Consider the following 21,371-nt stretch of genomic DNA (forward strand, 5'->3'; position numbering starts at 1 on the left):
GTCCACAGAGAAACCCTCTCTCTGGCACTGTTGCTGCCTGACTTGCAGCCCATAAGCACCAGGCTCTGGGCTTTGCTTCTCTTTTCTCTCCCTCGCATCCCCAGTCAAAAGGCTTAATCCATGTTATTTTCAGTTACTAGACTTGCAGATCATTCACAGATTTCCCCTCCAGTCTTTTATACCCAGCTCCTTCCTTGACATTTCCTCTTGGATATTGCATTGCTTTTTAAAAACAAATCTATCTAAAACCTTTCACATCTCCCTTCTCCACTCTTCTTCAAATCTGCCCTTCTATCATAAGATCATCAGCCTCCCTAAAACAGGTTAAGAAAATTGCTTGTATAATCTCAGTGTTTTGCTGCACTGCTGTTAAGGCTGCCGGTGCTCTGCAAATCAATTCTTTCCCTAGGCTGGCTCACCTTGGACACTTCCTTGCCCCTGTGCCCTCTTTGAATGGCCTGTCCAAACAGCTGCTCGCAGTCTGTGCCAGTGGAAGTCTTTTCCTCTCAACCCCCAAAACATGTTTCTGAGCAAGCTGACAGCCCCAGGCGAGACTGGGCTGCAGGATCCGGCTTGGCTCATTACTCCACTTTGCTTTCCCCTCCCCAGCCCCAGACCTGACCATTTTCTGTCTTCTTCCTGCAATGCTTCATCTCTTCTGATCCAGACCTCATCTCTCTTTACTCCAAACTTTCAATTCTCTGAGGTTTACTTGATTTCCAGTCCTATTTTTTTGCAGTGCTTTGTCCTCAGTGCCACAAAAAGAAGCTATCAACAGACAAAAATCAAGGAGATTGCACTGCATTAGACTGGTTTAAGAAGAAAAGAAAGACAGTTTCCAAAGCTAAAAGCTATTTCCAATGTCTAATTTGAGCCTCACTAGAGAATTAGAAATATGTTATAATCAAGGTTTAAGTAGTACTAAAAGAATTTTTTCAGCTATACTTTGCCTTGTTTTTGGAAGCTTTTAACTTTGAAGCTCTACAAAGAAGAACTTGAGGGTACTGATTGGTGAGAGGGTGGACATGACCTGGCAATGTGCACTTATAGTCCAGAAAACCAAATATATACTGGGCTGCATCCAAAACCATGTGGCCGGCAGGGTGAGAGAGAGGATTCTGCCTCTCTGGTCTCCCCTTGTGAGACCCCACCTGTGCTGCATCCAGCTCTGAGGACCCCAGGATAAGAACCATGTGGACCTGCTGGGGTGACTGCAGAGGAGGGCCATGAAGATGATTACAACAGAGCACCTCTCCTATGAGGAAAAAGCTGAGGGAACTGCAATTGTTCAGCCTGAAGAAGAGAAGGCTTAGGGATGACCTGATTGTGGCCTTCCAGTACCTGAGGGAAGTGCACAAGAAATATGAGGAGAATCTGTTTAGAAGAGCATGTAGTGACACGGAAAGGAGCAATGGCTTCAAACTTAGAGAGGAGGTTTAGATTAGATATTTGGAAGGAATCCAAATTCCTTGGATGAGGTCGTGAAGGTGGTGAGGCACTGGCACAGGTTGCACAGAGAAGCTGCTATTGCCCCGTCTCTGGAAGTGTTTAAGGCCAGGCTGGATGGAGCTCTGAGCAAAGTGACCTAGTGAAATGTCCCTGCCCATGGCTGGGATGTTAGAACGAAATTATCTCTAAGGTCCCTTCCAACCCAAACCATTCTATGATTCTATGATTTTCTCTGTGAGATCATTATTTGTCACTCAATGAAAAAAACCAATTTATTCTTAAATAAATGAGTACACAGGCACTTTTCTGCACAAGTAGTGACATCAATTGCTTAAACTGTAGAGGGCTGTGTTTCTAACAAGAGTGAAAGCCAAATCCTTCTGGTTTAGAATGGAGATTTCTTCTAGGTCTTCAGAGGAAAAATCTTCAGTTAACTGTGTTATTGCTATCATCCTATTGATTACAGTTTATTTCTTTATGTATATTGTTTGAAATTAGGCAGGGAAACATGTTGCTAGCAGTAAGAGCTTTTTCTCTTCCTTACTCATACCACAGGATACATAAATCAGGTATTAGCAGATTATACCACTGTTTTTGATTATGAGTTTTATTTTCTTTAGCAAAATGTAGAGTACTGGTTTTATTTTTATTTTATGTTGTGGCATAAATGGAAATTCCAGGTATTTTATGAGAAGTGCAGGCATGATAGAAATACCTCAACTAATGACACTCAGTAAATCCCCTATGTCTAATGAGCTCCAACCTTGAAAAAGGTAGGGAGTGTAATAAGAATTTAAAGAATGTCAGCAACATCATTATGTATCTTGATTTTTTTTTGTATAAATACTTATAAATATTTTTGTGTTAATACCTTTTAAAGGAATTCCAAGCCACAGGGTAAAAATGCAGAAAAGGCCATAGCTTATGAATGTCCAGTGCAGCAGAGGACAATGCTTGAGGATATCTGTATATACCTCTCCCTAGTAGCTCCTAAAGCAAGTACATTAGAGACTTAAGGAGTATTAGAAGTAAGAGAATATAGAGAATAGTTTCGGTTGAAAAACATAATTAAAAGGTCATTTAGTCCACCCCCTCTAATGAGCAGGAACTGCTTCAACTTGATCAAGTTGTTCAGAGCCCTGCTGCATCTGACATTGAATTTCTCCAGGCATGGGGCATCTACAATTTCTCCGGGCAACCTGTGACAGAGTTTCACTGTCCTCACTGTAAAAAGCATCTTCCTTAGATCTAATCTGAATCTATCCTCCTTTAGTTTAAAACCATTGCTCCTTGTCCTTATTGCCACAGGCCCTGCTGAAAAGCCTGTCCCCATTTCTTGTTGATGCTTTTCAGTTACTGGAAGGCTCCTCTAAGGTCTCCCTGGAGCTTTCTCTAGTCTCAGCCTTTCCTCATAGCAGAGAAGTTCCATCCACCTGATCATCTTAAACATGCCCATGTCTTCTCTGTGCCGAGGATTTCAGAGCTGGATGCAGTACTCCAGGTGGGGTCTCACCAGGGGAAGTAGAGGGGCAGAATCACCTCCCTCAATTGGCAGTGCAATTTATTCTTCTTTATGCCCAGATCAAGGCTTTTCTAGGCCATTTATGCAGGGTCTTAGGAATGCATTACTTTCTTGTTTTGCTTTGCTTGTATATACAGCTTTTGTTTTCCCTATTAAATTGTCTTTATCTCAACACATGAGTATTTCACCTTTTATCCTCCTGATTTTCTCCCTTGTCCCATTGGTGGGGGAGTGAGCAAGCAGCTGTGAGGGGTGAGCTGAGGTTAAACCTTGACACCTGTTAATCTACTCACATCCATTTGCAGTTTGCTTGTATGCCTCATATAAATTGAACACCTATTTGATTTTCTTGTGTATGATCCCACTTGTGGGCTATATTGAGAATGAAGTGGGTTTGATTTTTGGGGTTTTTTTTTGCTTTACATGTGACAGGCCATTATAGTTTGTCTCTGCATGTACATAATGTTACATTTCAGTTTTGCTGTGTGGGAATGTCTCAATTCTGTCAAGCATGAGCAAGACATGTAGGACATAAAATTCAGGTTTTGCTGCTGTTATCTGTGAATGTGAACAATCTATGATGATTTAAAACAAACAGAAAAAGGAGTCAATAAGACCTGCACATTGGTATGACAGAAGTCCTTGTGGTACCCAAGGAGAAGGAAAGGACAGCAGCCACTCCAGCACAGAGGGAGTGTAATAGAGTAGGTGTCCTGCTGTGCTGGCTGCAGATGTATCCTTAGTCCCAGATCGACCATATTGATGTTTTTATTTCATCCCTTAAATTGTGATTCCACATGCCTATAGTATCTTTTATGCTTGAGATAAACCATAAGGATATAGAAAGTCCAAAATGCACCTTTGTGGTAAATTACGATTTTATTTCGGTTAAGGGCAAGCTAGAAAGGAGAAAAAAAATTAATACATTTTTCTAAAATATTGGAGATTTGGAAATTCTTCCATAGGGTTTTTTCTTCTGATAGTCTCTTTATTTTTAATACTATGTAATAAGTCATTTATTCAGATAATAAGGAAAGAGGTGCAATTTTATTTGTGTAACTGTTTTCCTTCATTTTAAAATTGCCTACCCAACCATCATAAAACATAGTCTTCTAGCCCAATTGTTATTTTATTGTGTCTTTTCAATACATATTTGGGCTGTAGTATGAAAGACTTCTGATTTTGTGAAGATGATACCTTGCTTAGGAACCAGTAGTTTTTAAGAAGCAAACCGAAGTAGTTAAACTTTCTTTGAAAAACTTTTGTAACTTGAATACAGTACTTCATTTTTTTTTCTAATAAAAACATGCATTGAGAATATTCTTAGTAATTTTACTTCTGGATACTGGATTTGTTTGCTGTTCTTTGGTCAGATTAGCTCTGTTTTTAATAACAGGTAGATAAATACTTATCACTTTCAGATTAAGATAATGAGGAAATTAAATTTTCCTCTGTAGACTTTGTTTGTATTTAAAATAACTGCCTCCATAGCTTATGTATTTTTATTTTTTTAAAGTTGCCCATTTAATTCCAGTAGAACACTGCTGATAGGAATCCATGAGATGGGAAGAGCTGATACACCATGTCCTGGACTGGAAAGACCAAAGCTAAGCAGGGCTATTTTATTTCCCCAGCTTCAATGGACAGATGCAATGATGGGCAGGGAGGGAGCCATAAGAATCTCAAATGTCTTTTCCACAAGTGAGCTGAGATCATCCCAGGCCCTGGAGGGCAGGAGCTGAGTTTACAGCCCATCTGAGCCAGCCGTGAGGACCCCCTGATCACTGGCCCAAGTCCCCCTTAGGGCAGCAGTGGCAGACTAAAGCAGCTTGATTTTTGCCTGGGAGGTGCCAGACAATGCTGCTTCCCTGTCGTAAGCATTTCCTGCCAAAGCTACGCTCACTGGCATGGTGGGGTGGGCTGGAGATTGAGCTTCACTTTGCATTTTGTGGTATGACAAATAAACTTCCTTTTTCCACTTAAACTGCAGTGCTGCTGGAACCATACTAGAGCACTGGCCTCTATGTTTTATACTAGCACTTTTTCTTTTACAGCTACCTCTTCTAACCAAGTTGCTGACACATTTTGGGTTATTTTGAGCTTAAATCTTTCTGACTTCAAACTGAGAGGTATTTTATTATCTCAATTTTACCTCATAAGCCATCTGACTAATTTGAAAAGCAAAGGAGGCTAATCCTTTACTGTTGTGATTCAAGAGAGCAGGGAATCTACTGGGAGGTGTGCAGAGGTTGTCTGTAAAGTAATGAAGTTTGACAACCTTTCTGTTTACAGTCAACAGATCAACATTCAGAAAACACACCTTTAAACTTGTTTGCACTTCTTTATGAAATATTGGAAAATCCAAGCTCTTTTATTCAGATTTGGGATATTTCTTCTATATTCTGCCTTCAGTTCTGAGGATTGCTACCATGTAGTTTCGAGAAGAAATGTTCATATCATATTCATTGTGTCAAATGAAAAAAATTAATGAAGGTCAAGTCTATTGGCAGATAGGAAATAAGTTTTGACACTGATACTGATATTATTTTTCTTCAGCACAAAAGTGTGTGTGGTACTTTATCACTTGTGATAATCTCCTCATACTTTTTCTTTATTTTTTTTCTCTAACATAATTAGCATTCCACTGCACAGAGAACAGTTTTTTCTTTATCTGTTTGCTCTTCCATGCTCTCAAGTTTCTCTCAATATATTAATAGAAACAACCAAATAAATAGAGGGAAGCAACTTCTCTCTGATCAGCTCTGCCATGGCAAAAATGGCTTCAAAATTTATCTGAGAACTTATCTTTCTGATTGAGCTACCATAGCAAAATAGAAAATGTTTACCTTGTTTCAGAAAGCCATGCATACATTTAGCAGCTGACTCTTTCAGATTCTAAATTACAGATTGCTGATTTTCATTTCTCTGATAAAAAGCAAAATAATATTACATAGCCCCTCAGCTCTTGAAATGGATAAACATTTCTCATAAAAATCCAGCAGCTAGCTTTCAAGTAATTGTAATAAATTAACCATGACAAATCCCTGAAATGTACTTCTCTTGTGCTACTGCACCTGGGAGCAGTACCTCACCTGCGCACTTCTTCCTCATGTGGGCTCCCCCACCACACCCCAGTCTTTCACAGAAAAACCCACACTAGATATAGGTTGCGTTTGGTTTGTGGACATGCAGGATTTTCATCCATTGGAGACTGGAGACCAATGCAAAAAATGCTCAAAATATATCTGTATTTAATACTAAAAATAATATTAAAACCTGTGTTTTAGGACTTCGTCCAAAAAGGACACTGCGCTTGGTGCTATGGACAGGAGAAGAGCAAGGAGGAGTAGGTGCCAAGCAATACTATCAGTTGCACAAGGTAAATACGTCTTTTCACCATTTTCTTGACAGCACTTTTCTCCCCAGTCTTATGACTTGACTACTGTTTTTATCAAGATGTTCAGCTTAGTAGCTCACCAAAACCAGTGATTCCAGTTCTGCCTGAAAGTATATTTTCTGGGTTTAATCATAAATTTTACATTTAACAATAAGCCATGCAACTACACATGTGTGTGTTCCGCTTGACCTAAGATACTTTGTCAGAAAAGTGTTCTGAAACAGATATTTTACAATATCTGCCATAGCTTTCAAACATAGCTAACCTTCTGAGAATGAATGATGAATGGTCCACATATGTTTGCAATATAAATAAATTTTGTTTGTCTTACATATTTCTGCTTCATTGCACTTTCCCATAATATTTTACAATGTAAAACATAAAATAACACAAAGAAAAGTATTTTCTACCTTATCTGGATAGTGTGTAGTCTATAATGTACTTACCAATTGTAAGTTTTGTGGGATCTGGAACATCCTAAAATGTTGATTTCTGGTGATGCAAAGAACACACAAACTCTATGACTTACGGCTGTGAGGATAAACATATAACATCTATCTCTCCTGGCAAGAACTATCATACGTCATGAGATAAAGTGCAGTTGCCAAAACTGTTGTGGAGATGAGTCTTTGTAATATGGGTGTGTTTGGGTGTTTTTTCCACAGAAAAATTATGCTTGAATAATTATACTGTATAATAGAATATACAGGATAGTTTATACCTGTATAACTATCCTAAAGTAATATTTTATTCTTCTCCCTAATTAAGTAGTATAACTCTTAACGATGGCTAATACATCCAAGGCAGAGACAAGGTGAATGCAAATGTGCCTAGGAAGTTACCTTTTCTACAACAGCATGAAAGCCGACTTGCAAGCACTTCTTAAGGGCATTTTTAATGCTAAGCAACCAATCAGAACAAATAAATGCAAACTTCACTTTGAATCAAATTCATTGTGATGAAAATTAGATCAACTTGAATCTGCAATAGAGTTGTCAGCAATAGGTTTAGAGCAGTTAGAGTTTTCTGACTAATTGATGAACAATCAAATATTTCCCACTAACTAGTTTCATATTGCTAAGAAGTGTATTTAGCTAACAATGTATAATGTTGTACCTCCTTGTATCTCCAAATTACGGGGATAACTCAGCTCTGTCATTTTTTTTGGAAGAGGTACTCAGGAGCTTGCTTTCTCAGCTTCAGGGAGGCAACAGGTTGCAGTTACGAAGTATATGTTAAGGACTCTGGATTTACCACTGGTACTATGATATTCAGCAAGATTAAACTAGAATAAAATATTCTGGAATGAGTAGTACATGAAAGAGATGCTTCTTATGTACAGAACTGCATTTTGGAGGAGCTGGAAAGACGCTCTGTGCACACCACTCATCAGAAATGTATCTGAAGATTTACCTCTGTAGATGTCCATGTCGGGCAATAAGATCCTATGGTGGTGATGTCAGCAACACATTAAATTGTCTCATTCATGTCTTATCTTTTGCCAAAATGGCTTTGTTTCACTGTTGTCTCAAAGATTCTATTCAGAAATAATACCAAAAAGCAGACCTAAGGATGAAATAGGGAAATATAAAGCAGGCTGGGCGCTGCTTGCAAAATATTTGGTTACTTTGCTTTTAAAATGTTGAGACAAAGATGTGTCTCAGTTCTTGCTCTGCTGGTGAGATTCCATCTGGATGTTGTGCTCTGCAAAGAAAGCCCTGTCTGACTTAACAGTTTGTAATTTACATGGAGAATTTAAGCAGAAATGATATCCGTCTGTTGTTTGTTGTTCTTGTTTCCCCCCTGCCATGTGATCTGGCATAATTATAAATCGATTTGACTATAGGACATTGCATTACTCATAATAATGGAATAAAGTTGATTAATACTGTACATTAAATTTAGCATGAAAAATAACCTTTTAATGATTTACTTGCTCAAATTTCTGGCAATTAGGATAGTATGGCACACACATTGCTTGCGGATGGTAATGAGTACAAGTTAAATGAGTGGTATTTAAAGCTGCCTTGTAAAATGAAGCACAGCCTGTATGACTCATCTACATAGCTGGACTTATGAGTTTAGTTCACTACAAACAAGTAGAAATATGAATGCAGTAATTCAGCACAGGCAGACATGAATTTCCTTGGCATAGTAAATTACCTCCTCATGTCCGTGGAAATGTGGCAAGGGAGAAGAAATGAAGACAATATAGTACTGGACAAGTACAGATGCTCTTATTTTTGTCACTTATTTATTATTTCTTTTAATTTAAGTTCAGGTCCTTCTTCCTCATCCATCATTGTAAGTTGTCACTGCTAGAAAGTGGATAAGTTACTGCAGAAATAACTGAGATAGCAGCTTAGTGGTTTTACTATGGTGCCAATAATTAACACATATCCCTGTGTAACAGCATTATTTATAACACTCAAGTTTTTCTCTAGATCCCAGTATTATAATTTCTTATTATTAAAACTAGTGATAGGGTATATTAGCTGTTCAGAGCTTTATGAGAATGTAAGAGCTGCCATATTTGTTGATCAAAAGCTCTAGTGCTCTAGACAGTCTAGTGCTGTCTCCTGTTTCTGATAGCATCCAGTAAATATATGCTGTATATTCCAGCAGTTTCAGTGCCTCCATTAGTGCAAGGGTACCTGCCAACCACCAAGACACCACCAGAGCACCTGCTCAGTCTTTATCATGGGTTAGAAGCCTCTCAGGGGAATTACCAGCAGCTTTGCTTCCAAAGGAGATACCTGTTGAAGTGCTCACCGCTTTTAGCTGTCAGCCAATAATTAGATTTAATCCCAGACTAGAAAAAGAGTTGATTTTCCTTAATGTTAAAGATCCTTGTCTTGATAAAGAACAGTGAAATTAAAGGATTTAAGTTCAAATCAGACTGCAGAGCTTGGAGTTTGACACTATATCTGAAGTCTTCTTCCCGTGCTTAGTATTGTGGGACCCAATTGCTGAGTATGGCTCTTCTGTACAGACAATAAAATAAATAGCTTCAGAATCATGAAACACTGCAACACTACTTTCTCATACAAGTCAAATTGAAGAACTAGAGGAACATAATTCCAGAAGGCCTCATGATGCAACTCTTCAGTACAGATTCTGCTACAAGCTTTACCAATGATACCTAAGTGCCCTCAGCCAGAGTTAAGATTTTTGTGTGTTTACTCTTACACTGTCTTCATGAAGGGAGAAAGAAATGTATGTAATGAAGTGTCTGTCCTCCTTTTCATTGCTTTGGACTAAATTTTGTGAAAGGTCTGTGTACCATGAAACAAGGTTACAATTATTTACCCAGCTGAATTAAGGGACTATGAATGACTGATAATATTTATTTTGGAATAGAAGTATTGTGTACAATCCCTTGGGAAAGCAAATATATTTCATAATGAGAAGACTAAGAGATCCTAGGCCACATTCAAATTTACTTTAGTAACTCAGTTGTGATCACTGGAGACATTAGTATGTTATTAATTCAATTCAAACCCCATTACAGAAGGCATTCGCAATATTTCTGCATGTTGGTATTCTTATATTAATGATATTTACAGTACTTACCTCAATTTCTGGTGCAAATACCATACAGTATTTTAACATTTTAGTAAAGGTTTAACTACATTAAAAAAAAAAAAAATCAATCTCCAGTGTTTACTATGGTTTATTCTTTGTATTTATTACCAAGATCTGATATTTTGCTTGAACCTGTGTCTGCATGAAAACAGGACTTTCTGAAATGCTGGTAATATATTTCATGCTAGTTTAAGTACACTTTCTTGATGATCACACAAGATTTCTACTGTGATTTGCTAATGAGTTGCTTTCTGTAAGAAGCAAATATCAAAAAAATATTGATACTTTCAGGTGAAATTATTATTCTCCAGAAAATACTGTCTCCTCTAAAACCATCGTTTTCAGAAGTCTTTATATCCTGAAGTACCAAGTATTCTGGTGAAATGGAAGACATGAATTTGTGTCTGATTTGAACCAAGCATATAAAGGACTTTATTGGGGATTTTTTTATGCCAGGAAAATGTGTTGACCGTTAGCCTTTTGACTTCCCTCAGGCAATATTTTTTGTAATAAAAAATTATGTAAAATTACTGCTGCCTTTTTAGGTCACTGATGTCCTGTTGATTCCTTTCATTTCAAAGGGAAAGAAATGCAGAAAGAGTGAAATGTCCATTTGCAAAACTACAGAGAGAAAGTAATCACATTGTGTCCTCCAGTATCACAACAGGCAGTTGCACCACTGATTGTATTAAGCACAGTAAAGATTGCATAGTTACAGAATTATCTTTTACACCAGTTCTAGGTCCATGGGAATTCCTAATTCCCTAGTATTTAGGAATAAGCTTTCTTGTGAAAGCTGCAGAGAAATACAGATTTTGCTAAAACACAAATCCAAGTTTTTTACTTATGCTGCCTCAATGGTGGAAGACCCCCAAATCAGTCATGACAGTGTATCTCCTGGATATCTAACCTTAATTCCATGTCGATAAAATTCATACATGTCTAGTGTTAGAAAAACTTTTCTCTGCGCATTTTTCTACTCTTTCTCTCAAGCGAATCTTCTGTGTGCATCTTGCAATCTTCTTTGTCTGTGCATCATTCTTCTCTTTCTCTCAGCAGAGCTGTCAGTTGAATCTGGTAGAGATTCTGATAGAGAATCTTCTAAGGATCACTGCTTCCAGCACATGCTTCAGGCAGATTCACCCATCCACAAGTCCTTTGTCCATTGGGTTGTTCAATTGTGAAAAAGTTGGCTTCCTCCTATCAAAACTCCCTGCAGCTGTGAAAGATGTAGAAAATTATGTATGTGCTGTGATAATTTCTAAGGTGATGCAAATTTGTTTTCACTTATCTTTTGTTGAAAGTTGCAGAAATACTCATTAGCTTCCTGAAAGAGTAACCTGGTTTGCATATTTGTTTGAAAAATGTAAACCACAATTTTTAATTTTGGCATTGTTGCCTATTTTCTAGTGAAAACCTAAATCCTATCAAAAAAGGACAGTGGTGGAAATGGTCATTCAGAGTCATAGACATTGTTTTGATACCTTTGCATTTGAGCAGTAAAAGGTCTAAAGTTATGGAATATTTTCCAGGAAGAGAATTTCTCTTTGATATGCCCATTTGTCAAAGAAAAAACCTCCCAAGACAATACTTCAGACATACATTACTTAGCCTTCTGCCATGTTCAGAGCTCTCTGCTTTCTCTTGTCTATCATCCCAGGGAAGTTACATCCCAGATCATCTCTGTGAGTGCTGGCAAATCCTCATAGAGGAAAGAGTCACAGTATTGTACAAGGCAAGATGTGGCAGTAGCAGGTTTTTACAGAGTGAAGTGCTAATGCAGGACCTAATTGCTCCAGGGCTGTTGAAGTTACTGGAACTTTTGTCATTGGCTTCTCAGAGGTCAGAACTTGTAACTGTCCTACAGAACAAACCCCTAAACCTGTAGGCTTTTTAACATACTGCTTTCCCATAAAATGTGGCAGAAGAATATTTTATCTTGTAACAAAAGGATGAGCCTTTTTCATACCTTGTCATGTGGGAAAAATTGTGCTTCTAAATCTTAAGCTTTACATCAGCTTTCTCCCATATAATGATGGGATAATTTACAAAAATGAATAACTCACAGTGTTCCCGATTTTCCCTGTCTTCATTCAAAAAGAGTGTAAATGGTCTGATCACGCTTGTGGCTGGTGTTTATTATGCCTTGGTGCTGGCGCATCTCTGCTTCCTAACAGCTGTTTTTGCTCTAGTTTCAATTTATCCTGTTTTGCTTCATTAAATTACCTTCATACTAAACAGCAACTCAAAATTACACTACATCATGTTTATATATTATTGAATACTTAGAGGATGTTATTTATTTTGTTTTGTTTTTTTTTTTCTTTTCTAGCTGTCACATGCGCTTAGGTGTTTCCAGGGTTTTTTCTTGTCTTTCCTGTAGTCGTAGTTGCCAGCCTAAAAATCTGGATGCCAATTTAAACCTTTTTTTAGTACTGCAAGTGTGATGACCACCAGTTCCCTGTGAGTTCTACAATATGGTTGCCATGCTATCCTTGTTTCCTGACTGCTCTGGGACAAATACTGGAATACAAGTGCTGTTGTTTCTTAAAGTTAAGTGTAAATCAATAACAGAAAGCTGAAAACACACTGTCAGATTAACTGATGTCCTTTATCACTGGAACAAATGTACCATTAGTCAAGTGCTTTGTCATTACAGACTTAGGTATTTTTCCTGTAAAGTGGTGATTCTTCTCAGTGGAACAAAAAAGAAAACCAGTAAATGAGCTGTTGGACGAGTAATACTCTATTTTAAGCAGCCCCAAAATACTGAAGGCTTTTAGGATAGCTGTTCCCTGCATTAAACTTTCAGGTATTCCCTGCTTAAGGTGAGTAAGAGGGATTGCCATCTGTGACTCAATGGATTAGTCATGAGATGTTGCAGTCTAGTTTAACATCTGATAAGAATTAACAATTGTAATTTTGACTGAATAAGCAACTGCTGTAAGCTATACCTGCTTGAGATTGCCAGTGACTAGCCTAGAAGAAAGATGTTTCCTACCAATAGAATTACCAGTCATAAATATTACAAGGGTTTGTTTTCTTAATGGAAAGAGTTTACTGTAATTACAGGCTAAATGACAGACCCCAGAGGGTGGGACAGTAATCAGTGGCACTGGTTGGAGGCCTGTCACTGGTGGTGTCCCCAGAGGTTCAGTACTGGTCCCAATATTGTTTAACTTTTCACCAATGACTTGGGTGAAGGGGCAGAGGCCTCCTCAGCAAGTTCCCTGACAACACAAAGCTGAGAGGAGCGGCCGATACCCCAGATGCTGAGCAGCCCTTCAGAATAGCCTGGACAGGCTGGAGAGATGGGCAGAGAAGAGCCACCTGAAATTCAACAAAGGTGAATGCAGGGTCCTGCACCGGGGGAGGAATAACCCCATGTACCAATACAGGCTGGGAACCAACCTGCTGGAAAAGAGCTTCATGGAGAAGGACCTGAGGGACCTGATAGACAGCAAGCTGTCCATGAGCAAGCAGTGCGCTGTAAGAAAGCCAAAGGTATCTTGGGCTGCACTAGGATGAGCACTGGCAGTAGGTTGAGGGAGGTGATCCTGCCCTTCTATGCAGACCTGGTGAGGCTACAACTGGAACACAGCATCCAGTTCTAGGCTCCACAGTACAAGAGAGATATAAAGCTCCTGGAGCACACAGAGGGTGAAAAAGATAAGGTAAGAAGACAACTGAGAAAGGATCTCATAAATGTCTGTAAGTATCTGAAGGGAGGGTGTCAAGAGGATGGACCAGGCTCTTCTCAGTGGTGCCAAGGAATAGGACAAGAGGCAATGGGCAGAAACTGATGCATAGGAAATTCCACCTGAATATGGGGAAGAACTTCTTTACTTGTGCAGATGTAGTGGAATGCACCTCTTGGATTGCCAAGAGAGGCTGTGGAGTCTCCTTCACCGGAGATATTCGAGAACCCTCTGGACACAATCCTGTGCCATGTGCTCTAGGATGGCCCTGCTTAAGCAAGAGGTTGGACCAGATGATCCTCTGTGCTTCCTTCTAACCTTGTCCATTCTGTAATTCTGTGATTTCATGTTATCAGGTTTTTGCCTTAGAGAGAAGTACTCATATTTTTAGTTCTGCTTAGCAGAGAAAAAAATAGATTGTTTATAAAGAAAACATAAATAAAATTAATTAAAATTAAGAAGTTAAAATAGGAGAAGTATTGGTAAGGATTGTGCCTAATTGTGTATTCAATGAGAATAGCAAGCTATAGAAAGCCAATTTTCCCATGCAGTATTTATTGTAATATTTAATTTAAATTTCAATTGAAGAGCTAAAGATGACATAATAAAGACAGATGACCTCCTCTGCGACTGAGTCATAAGAAGGCAAAGGATAAAAGTTTATTTTGATGTTCAGAGAATTAGGCAGCAGGTTACACAGAGAAGTTTTAGTTTTCTGGTACATACCAAGAGAAGTGGCACAATAGCAAGAGGCAGCAGATGAGATTATTTTCTGAAAAAAATTACATGCTGAGTTTAAAATGCTTATTTAGATGGTATATTCACTAGGAGGATGACTGAAGGAAGCAGCTGAGCCTGCAATTATTTTTTTAAATCTTTCTGGTTTGTTGGCTCCTTTGAACTAGTCAAGGGGAATGTATGGTCTCACCTCACTTTGTTATTCCTGCATCAGAGATAGCAAATGAAGACAAAGCATCTTCACTATTTGTAAGCAGTATATTTTAAGCATGTTTTCCAGCATGTGTTCCTCTCTCTGTAAGTAGAAATGCCAATGTAGATGTACAAAAATGGGAATAGGGAAACCAGTCTAACTTTTTTTAAGACTGCAACTTTCAAATTTGATGGTGAGTAGTTTTATAAGTAACCCTATCTTCTAGTGGACCAAATAGCGAAAAAAAACTTTCTCAAGGATACATAGTATTTCAAGTAGCTTCGAGCTGTTTCTTTTTTGTTCCCCAATGAAGTCAGTTTCTCTCCCTAGGGTGTCTTGTTTTCATGCATCTCCAGCACATTCTCAGAACTGAATACCTTTCTTACAGAACAACAATATGGTATAATGTATTGTGGGTGGTTTGTTTACTCAGTTTCATATTAAAAACATGCAAACATTTATGTGGCAAAACACAACTGAAGAACACAGTAATTCTGCAATAGTAGCAGTTTATGAAGTTCTTGAACTTAGGGATTCTGTTGTTTTGAGTGATAAGAGAGATTTGTTTTAGGTGTCCATGTTGTTCCCATGCTCACTCTTCTCACTTCACTGCCCTTCCCCTGGCCTTATTGCTTTCCTCATTTCAGCCACTCTAAAAATGGACAGAAGTCCTGCTTTGGAAACTCAACCAAAGAAGCTGAGTACCATAGCATCACATTTATGTAGAGCTCACTATACTTAAGTTAGCTTTCACTGGAAATTCAGCAGCACACTGCAATGTATGTTGTCTTCCTCCTTGGGCATATGATAAAGAAGATTTACATTTTGAGAATTCATTCTGTTGTATCTGTGGCATTGGAGTATCACTGGTCTGTTTATCACTGGTCTGTTTTAGCCTGCAGTGTGCTTTTCTTGGCCTGCTTCTCTCCCGCTATATTCAGACACTCTGTAAATCATGATTCATGTTGAAGCTCATAACCTCAGGACAGCATTTGATGATAGGCCTAGACACCATATGTAGCCTAATTATTTACATTTAATCTTTCACAAACTGAAGATGTTTTTCACTGTCTAAAAGTGGTGATTGCCAATGAGGTGACAAGATTGGTTATTTGCACATTGATTTCCAGTAGTTAAATGGGTGGATAAATTGGTTATCTTAAAATGTTTCTTTATCATGCAAAGATTTTATATTAATTTTTTAAACTACTGGATATATTTCTAAGTTAAAAGTAAATAGCTCTGCTCTGTTAGAATTGTTTCACTCAAAAGAAAAAAGTTTTGGGAAGGTGTTAAACAGTTCTTAGCAGATTCTATAAAGGACATGTGAACACTTACGTGAATTATACAGCCACCTGTAGTACATATTTTGGTTTATATACAGAAAAAAAAATTATTTACTGAATTGTAGGCTTATATATGCTGGTAGTGTCATGGATCTGTTAACTGCTGCTATCACATATCCCTTGTAATGATTTTCTTGTAATAAATAACCCATGGCCACCATAAAATTCAGGCATGAGATCTGGGCATAAGAGTAAAATCTGTAGTAGGTTCTCTTAGTCACATTCAAGGAGGTATAGCTGACGTATAGGTTTTGTTCTGCCTGACATGAGCATAAACTCTCTCTAAAAAGTTATGTGCCTCTCCAGATCTCATTTTTTAATGAGGTCTTCATTAATGTAAAATCCCTATGTATTTAATTCAAATTAGACCTTTGAAACTGAGCAATCTAAGAAAATATGGTAAGTAAATAAATTGATAATTTTTGTTCTTTTAGCTTAAAATATTCTTCCAAGTATACACTAAAAGCAAATGTTATTATGCTACTTGTACACAAAATCTTACTTTTCATGTTTCTTGTGAGGAGTTACCTTGGAAGCACAAATTTTCCTTAAAATAGATATTATTCTATCAGGTCGGGGGGAAAACCTTGGCATTTCAATCCTCCAATCAGTCAGAATTGTCTATATGCTATATTGAAAATAATGTGTTTCTGAACAGGCAGCAGCTGGCTTTTAACTAGACTGTCTTGAAGGCTTTGGATGCCTCTAATTTTAAAGCCAAAGGACCTCATACCCCCTCCACTGCAACAGAATTCCAGAGTCTCAAGTCTGAGAAGAAAGGGATGAAATGAAATGCAAATGAAAACTGCAATAAGGTGGTGATGGCTTATCTTTCTAGGTGGCACTTCAGAAGTCTGAAAGCAAGTATTTGGGAACAGCAGACCAGTCATGTTGTGGGTCCTACAGAATACTGGTGCCTTAGAATATAATTGGAACTGTTTCAGCCATTTCCATACAGAAAGATAGGTCACTTCATTTATGCTTATGTACACATTTTCACAGGAAGCATTTCTCTGCTTCTGAAAACAAAGTTGTTGTGGTATGCTCACAATGACACCCAGTATATGATAACAGCTCAAATAACAACCACAGCACAATATCTTCTTTTCTTACATGTTTAGGAAAATATCTCCAACTTTGATATCGTTATGGAGTCTGATGCGGGCACCTTCAAGCCATCTGGACTGGGTTTTTCTGGCAGTGCTGAAGCCCGGGACATCGTGAAAGAGATCATGACTCTGCTGCAGCCCATCAATGCTACAGATGTTTACGACACTGCAGATGGAACAGACATTGCTTACTGGATGAGAGACGGGGTGCCTGGTGAGTGTCCCTGGAGCCTGGCGGGGGACACTGCTCCCCCTGAGCACTGCCCCGACAGATGGGTGGTCTGATGTTTTCAAAGTATTAAGAAATTCTTTCTCCCAGGGAGTAAAATTTACTATAGGTAAAATGCATAAATTTTAAAAGGTGACCAACAGAAATTGGACATAAAGTGAATTTGACCTGCAGTTTAATAATGGTATAGATTATATGTAGAATAAAATGCCTAAAATCTTCTTTTTGGCTTTAAGGATTTATAATAATTAATCCCAGACTGGTGGTTTATAAATAGTAAACCAAGGCAGAGGGGAATTCTCCAATAGAGAAGAAATATTTTTAAATTATTATTAGTTTTACTTTGAAATTCAGAGCTTTTTCTCTCTGTTAAATATATTGGAGAAACAATGTTTCTGAGATGTGACATTTAAGCTATGAGTCATTAAGATGTGGATAAATGGGTAAAATTCTGAAAATTTTGAAGTAGTTTAGGGGTTTGTTTTGAGGATTGATCTGGCTCCAGGTGAGGAGCAGCTTGTTGGCAAAGAAACCTGTAAGCTGTGAGACAAATCTACCACTGGCAGCGGCCCCATGCAGGAGACCCCCACACTGGCACAGAGGCTTTCAGAGCACAAGAATCCCAACCAGAGGCCAGCCTGAGTGAAGCCTTAGTGAATTCCCACTTGAACAATAGTAGAAAGAAAAGTTGCATAACAGTGGTATTAAAAAAGTTATGATCAGCTTTAAATTTGAAGGTTTTCTCCTGTGTTTTATGGCTGAAGTAGGATGGCACATTTCTCATGCTAATTTTACTACTTGCTTCTGCTATATGCTTAGAATCTTTTAATATTTAATTAACTATGTTTTTTACCTTGTGGAAGAGAGTGAATAATGGAATATATTATTCTTATTTATGGTCAGAACCCCTTGCTTCTCACTCAGGTTGTACAGAGATATCATAAAGTTGACTGTTTTGATAAATGTATGGATGTCTAATTTTGAAACCAAAATATCTACACTGGGCAAGAAGTATGGATGAATGGATATTATTAAACAGTTAGGAATTCAGCTGCTGTTCTGCTCTCTGGGTGAAGTGGAATCGGTTCAGTACCATGTCATGCAGCTGTGACAATGGTGTACTTGAGTTGATTTGAGAGACTGTAAGCACTACTGAGAAGCTGTGGCCATGCATCATCCTCCACAGCCTGGAAGTGCCTGTTGAAAAGATGTCTGGTCCAGAATTTCAGACCAAAATATCTGTATTGTAGGTGGAATATAAGAACTCACCATTCAGCCCATGTTTAGAAAATGCAAAGGTATCAGAATTATTTCCTAGGTAAGGTGCTGGGAGCATTCTAGGGGGTCCTTGGGGACTTGCTTTGTGCTTCCCATCTGAATGTGCCAGATTATGGAAGAAGAGAGAAAAATTTAACATTGAAATGCCTTATTTTCAGTTGATAATGTGAGTGGTGCTTGTGATGGTGGTGAGTATTGAGCTCTTGCTCACCACTTCTTACCAGCTGTGGTGCACCTGGAGCATAAGCAGCTACAGCGTGCCATGGTCCTCTTGATTAGTCTTTGGGCCACTCAGCAGGAGCAATGCAGGAAAAAGCCCTCTCCCATGGACATCTGTACTCCTCAGAAAACATAAACTATGAAAAATATAAACCTTGGGAATATAGGCTCAGCCTTGGGAAACCACAAATACACCAGAACCAAGACCTCAGTTTTTAAATGAATCTGATTTGTTTTCCTGTTAAGACTTTGTCACATTAATTGATGGTGGAATTTTTTTTCTATCTGTAGCTTTGGTTCATTTAACTTCCTGTTAAGCACATAGCAAAGTGTTCTTGCAGCATAAAGAAACACTGATTCTTTTCTTCATAAAGCCCCAGTGAAAAGAAATTAGCTCCACTAAAAGAATTTTGGCTGCTTTAGATTGTATTTCATGCTGTTCCAGGGAGAAGTCTAAGACATCTTCTAATCTTCATGCCTTGTCTGCAGTATTCTCCCTGCTTGAATGAGCCTTTATGATATATAATAACATTGAAACAAATTGAACACTCTGTAACAGCTTTTATAATTATGTTCAATTTAAACAAGCAGTCAAGTGTTGACACTTCATCAATTTTTTAAAAATATTTTCTTGAAAATATACTTGGTGACTTTGTTTCTGCAACAGGGTGAGGAAAATATGGTGTACTTCTTGAACAATAAGAATGGTTTCTAACATAATTTCTCTTGAGTTTTCCCCTTTTCTGTGTGAAATAGATTCCAGGATTCACCTTATTAGATACTATTAATATTCTTCTCCTCCTACATCTTTTGGTCTGAAAGATTAACAGAGGGCAACACTATATGTGTTTTTCAGAACTGTTCATAGCTGAGATAGGCAAAGAGACTATAGCTTCTTAATCTCTTCTATTTTGAGCATGTTTCTTTTTGATGGACATGCAATGAAATGCTACTAACACCAGTGATTATTCTGAGATTTTAGGATGAGAGAGGCCATGAGTTCAGAGTCTTTAGCAAACCATAGACTGAACCCTAAATAATACCTCTAAAGTACAAGCAATGTGATCTGCACTGAACACAGCACTCTGGTTCTTTGTGACTGCAGAATGTTAGAAATATTTGTCAGTAGCCTTTACATTGGATTGTTTTGAGAACAGTTCAGCCCAGCAGTGAGGAATGTCTGTAGTTGTGGTTTTATACTGATAGCCAGTTTTCAGCTACTGAAAATATTTGTATAACATTTGTTTTGCTTTTTCATGAAGCATAAATCAGAGGGAAGGGGGGGGGGGGGTTTGTGGTGTTGTATTTTATGATGTGGTTTTACAGTTTGAGGTGACCATTGATTCTAAGACTGCTCATTTAATAATTATGCAATTATCTTCCTCATATTTCTTTTAAAGTGTTCCATTCAATTTTTTATTTTTTTTTTTATTAGGGATGTATCCAGATAGTGGCACATAAAGCTATTCCTTTGCAACACTAAATCCCAAATTAAGTTTGGCTAGAATTTGCAGATATAGGTGGGAAGATAGGTTGGTTGGCTTTACTTATTTGGTTTGATAACATATGTTTTCACAACAGGTTTCCTCAGTGTCTGAAAGGGTTAAAAAACAATTAAGCAAGCCCTGCTAAACCAGTGCTAGGATATTCTTGTTGAAAAAGTGAAGTATCTGATGATCACAGATACTTGATGATGACCAAAATGCTTTGGATATGATTTAGAGCAGCTCCTGAGTTAACAGCCCTGGGTCTGGATCAGCCTTCCCTGCAAGTCTTCAGAATCTAAGTGTTTTTATTTGTATTACAGAATTCAGGAAACGTAACTGCAGCTTTAGGTGTTTGGGGAGATGAAAACAGGTGCTTTCGTATGTCTGCAAAGGAATGGCTTTTGTGACACATTATTACCAGGAAAGATGGTTCAAGGATGCTCCTTTCTGCTTGCCAGGGTGGTTATCTATTGCTGCAGTGCTTATGATGGGAACACTTGCCTGTTAGGAACTAAGCTGTGTTTGAGATCAAGGACATCAAACAACTCCCCAAAGGCAGGTTTCAATCCTCTTTTAAAAATCAACCAGTGGCCTAAAGGTGAAACTCCTTTTACACTTTGAACCTTGATGGTTGTTTGAGTTTCTCTGTCTCCACGCTGACTTGATTTTTTGTTACTTTGCATAAAAGGAAGAATTGTTCTTCCAGAAATTAATAAACCAGTAGTCCACTTAATTTTAATGTTGCTTCAGAAATAAAAAATTCATTGCTCACCCAATATATTAGTCATTCAGATGTGGCAAACAAAGACTATAATATATAATTTCTCTCATTTTTATATTTTCATAGTGCTTTTTTATTACCTTCATCTAAAATATGCTGTATTTTGGCCTGAGACACTGGATTTTGACTCGGATTATTTCTTTTTGTATTATGTAAGAGGTTAAATCGACCCCTTTTCTGGAGCATGCTGCCCTCTCTTGCCCCTGTCCCCATCATCCCCGTAGCACCAGACTCAGGTGCAAGCCTGCTGACATGCTGGTGCCAAGCCTGCTCCTCTGCTCAGTGTCAGCCAGGGACATGTCTGAGAAAGCAGCTTAACAGGAAAACTCCTTGACTTGAT

The 21,371-nt window shown here is 38.1% G+C and overlaps 1 protein-coding gene across 1 annotated transcript in view; it reads left to right on the top strand.

The window, feature by feature from the left end:
* Positions 1-21,371, top strand: part of CPQ (carboxypeptidase Q) — a 144,037-nt gene that overhangs the window by 98,780 nt on the left and 23,886 nt on the right. The window contains exons 6-7 of the mRNA XM_030266453.4: positions 6,259-6,350; positions 17,050-17,251. Coding sequence (XP_030122313.4) covers positions 6,259-6,350; positions 17,050-17,251 — 294 coding nt within the window. The remainder of the gene's footprint in view (positions 1-6,258; positions 6,351-17,049; positions 17,252-21,371) is intronic.

This window comes from Taeniopygia guttata, chromosome 2 (assembly GCF_048771995.1).
Source record: "Taeniopygia guttata chromosome 2, bTaeGut7.mat, whole genome shotgun sequence".
Classification (NCBI taxonomy): domain Eukaryota; kingdom Metazoa; phylum Chordata; class Aves; order Passeriformes; family Estrildidae; genus Taeniopygia; species Taeniopygia guttata.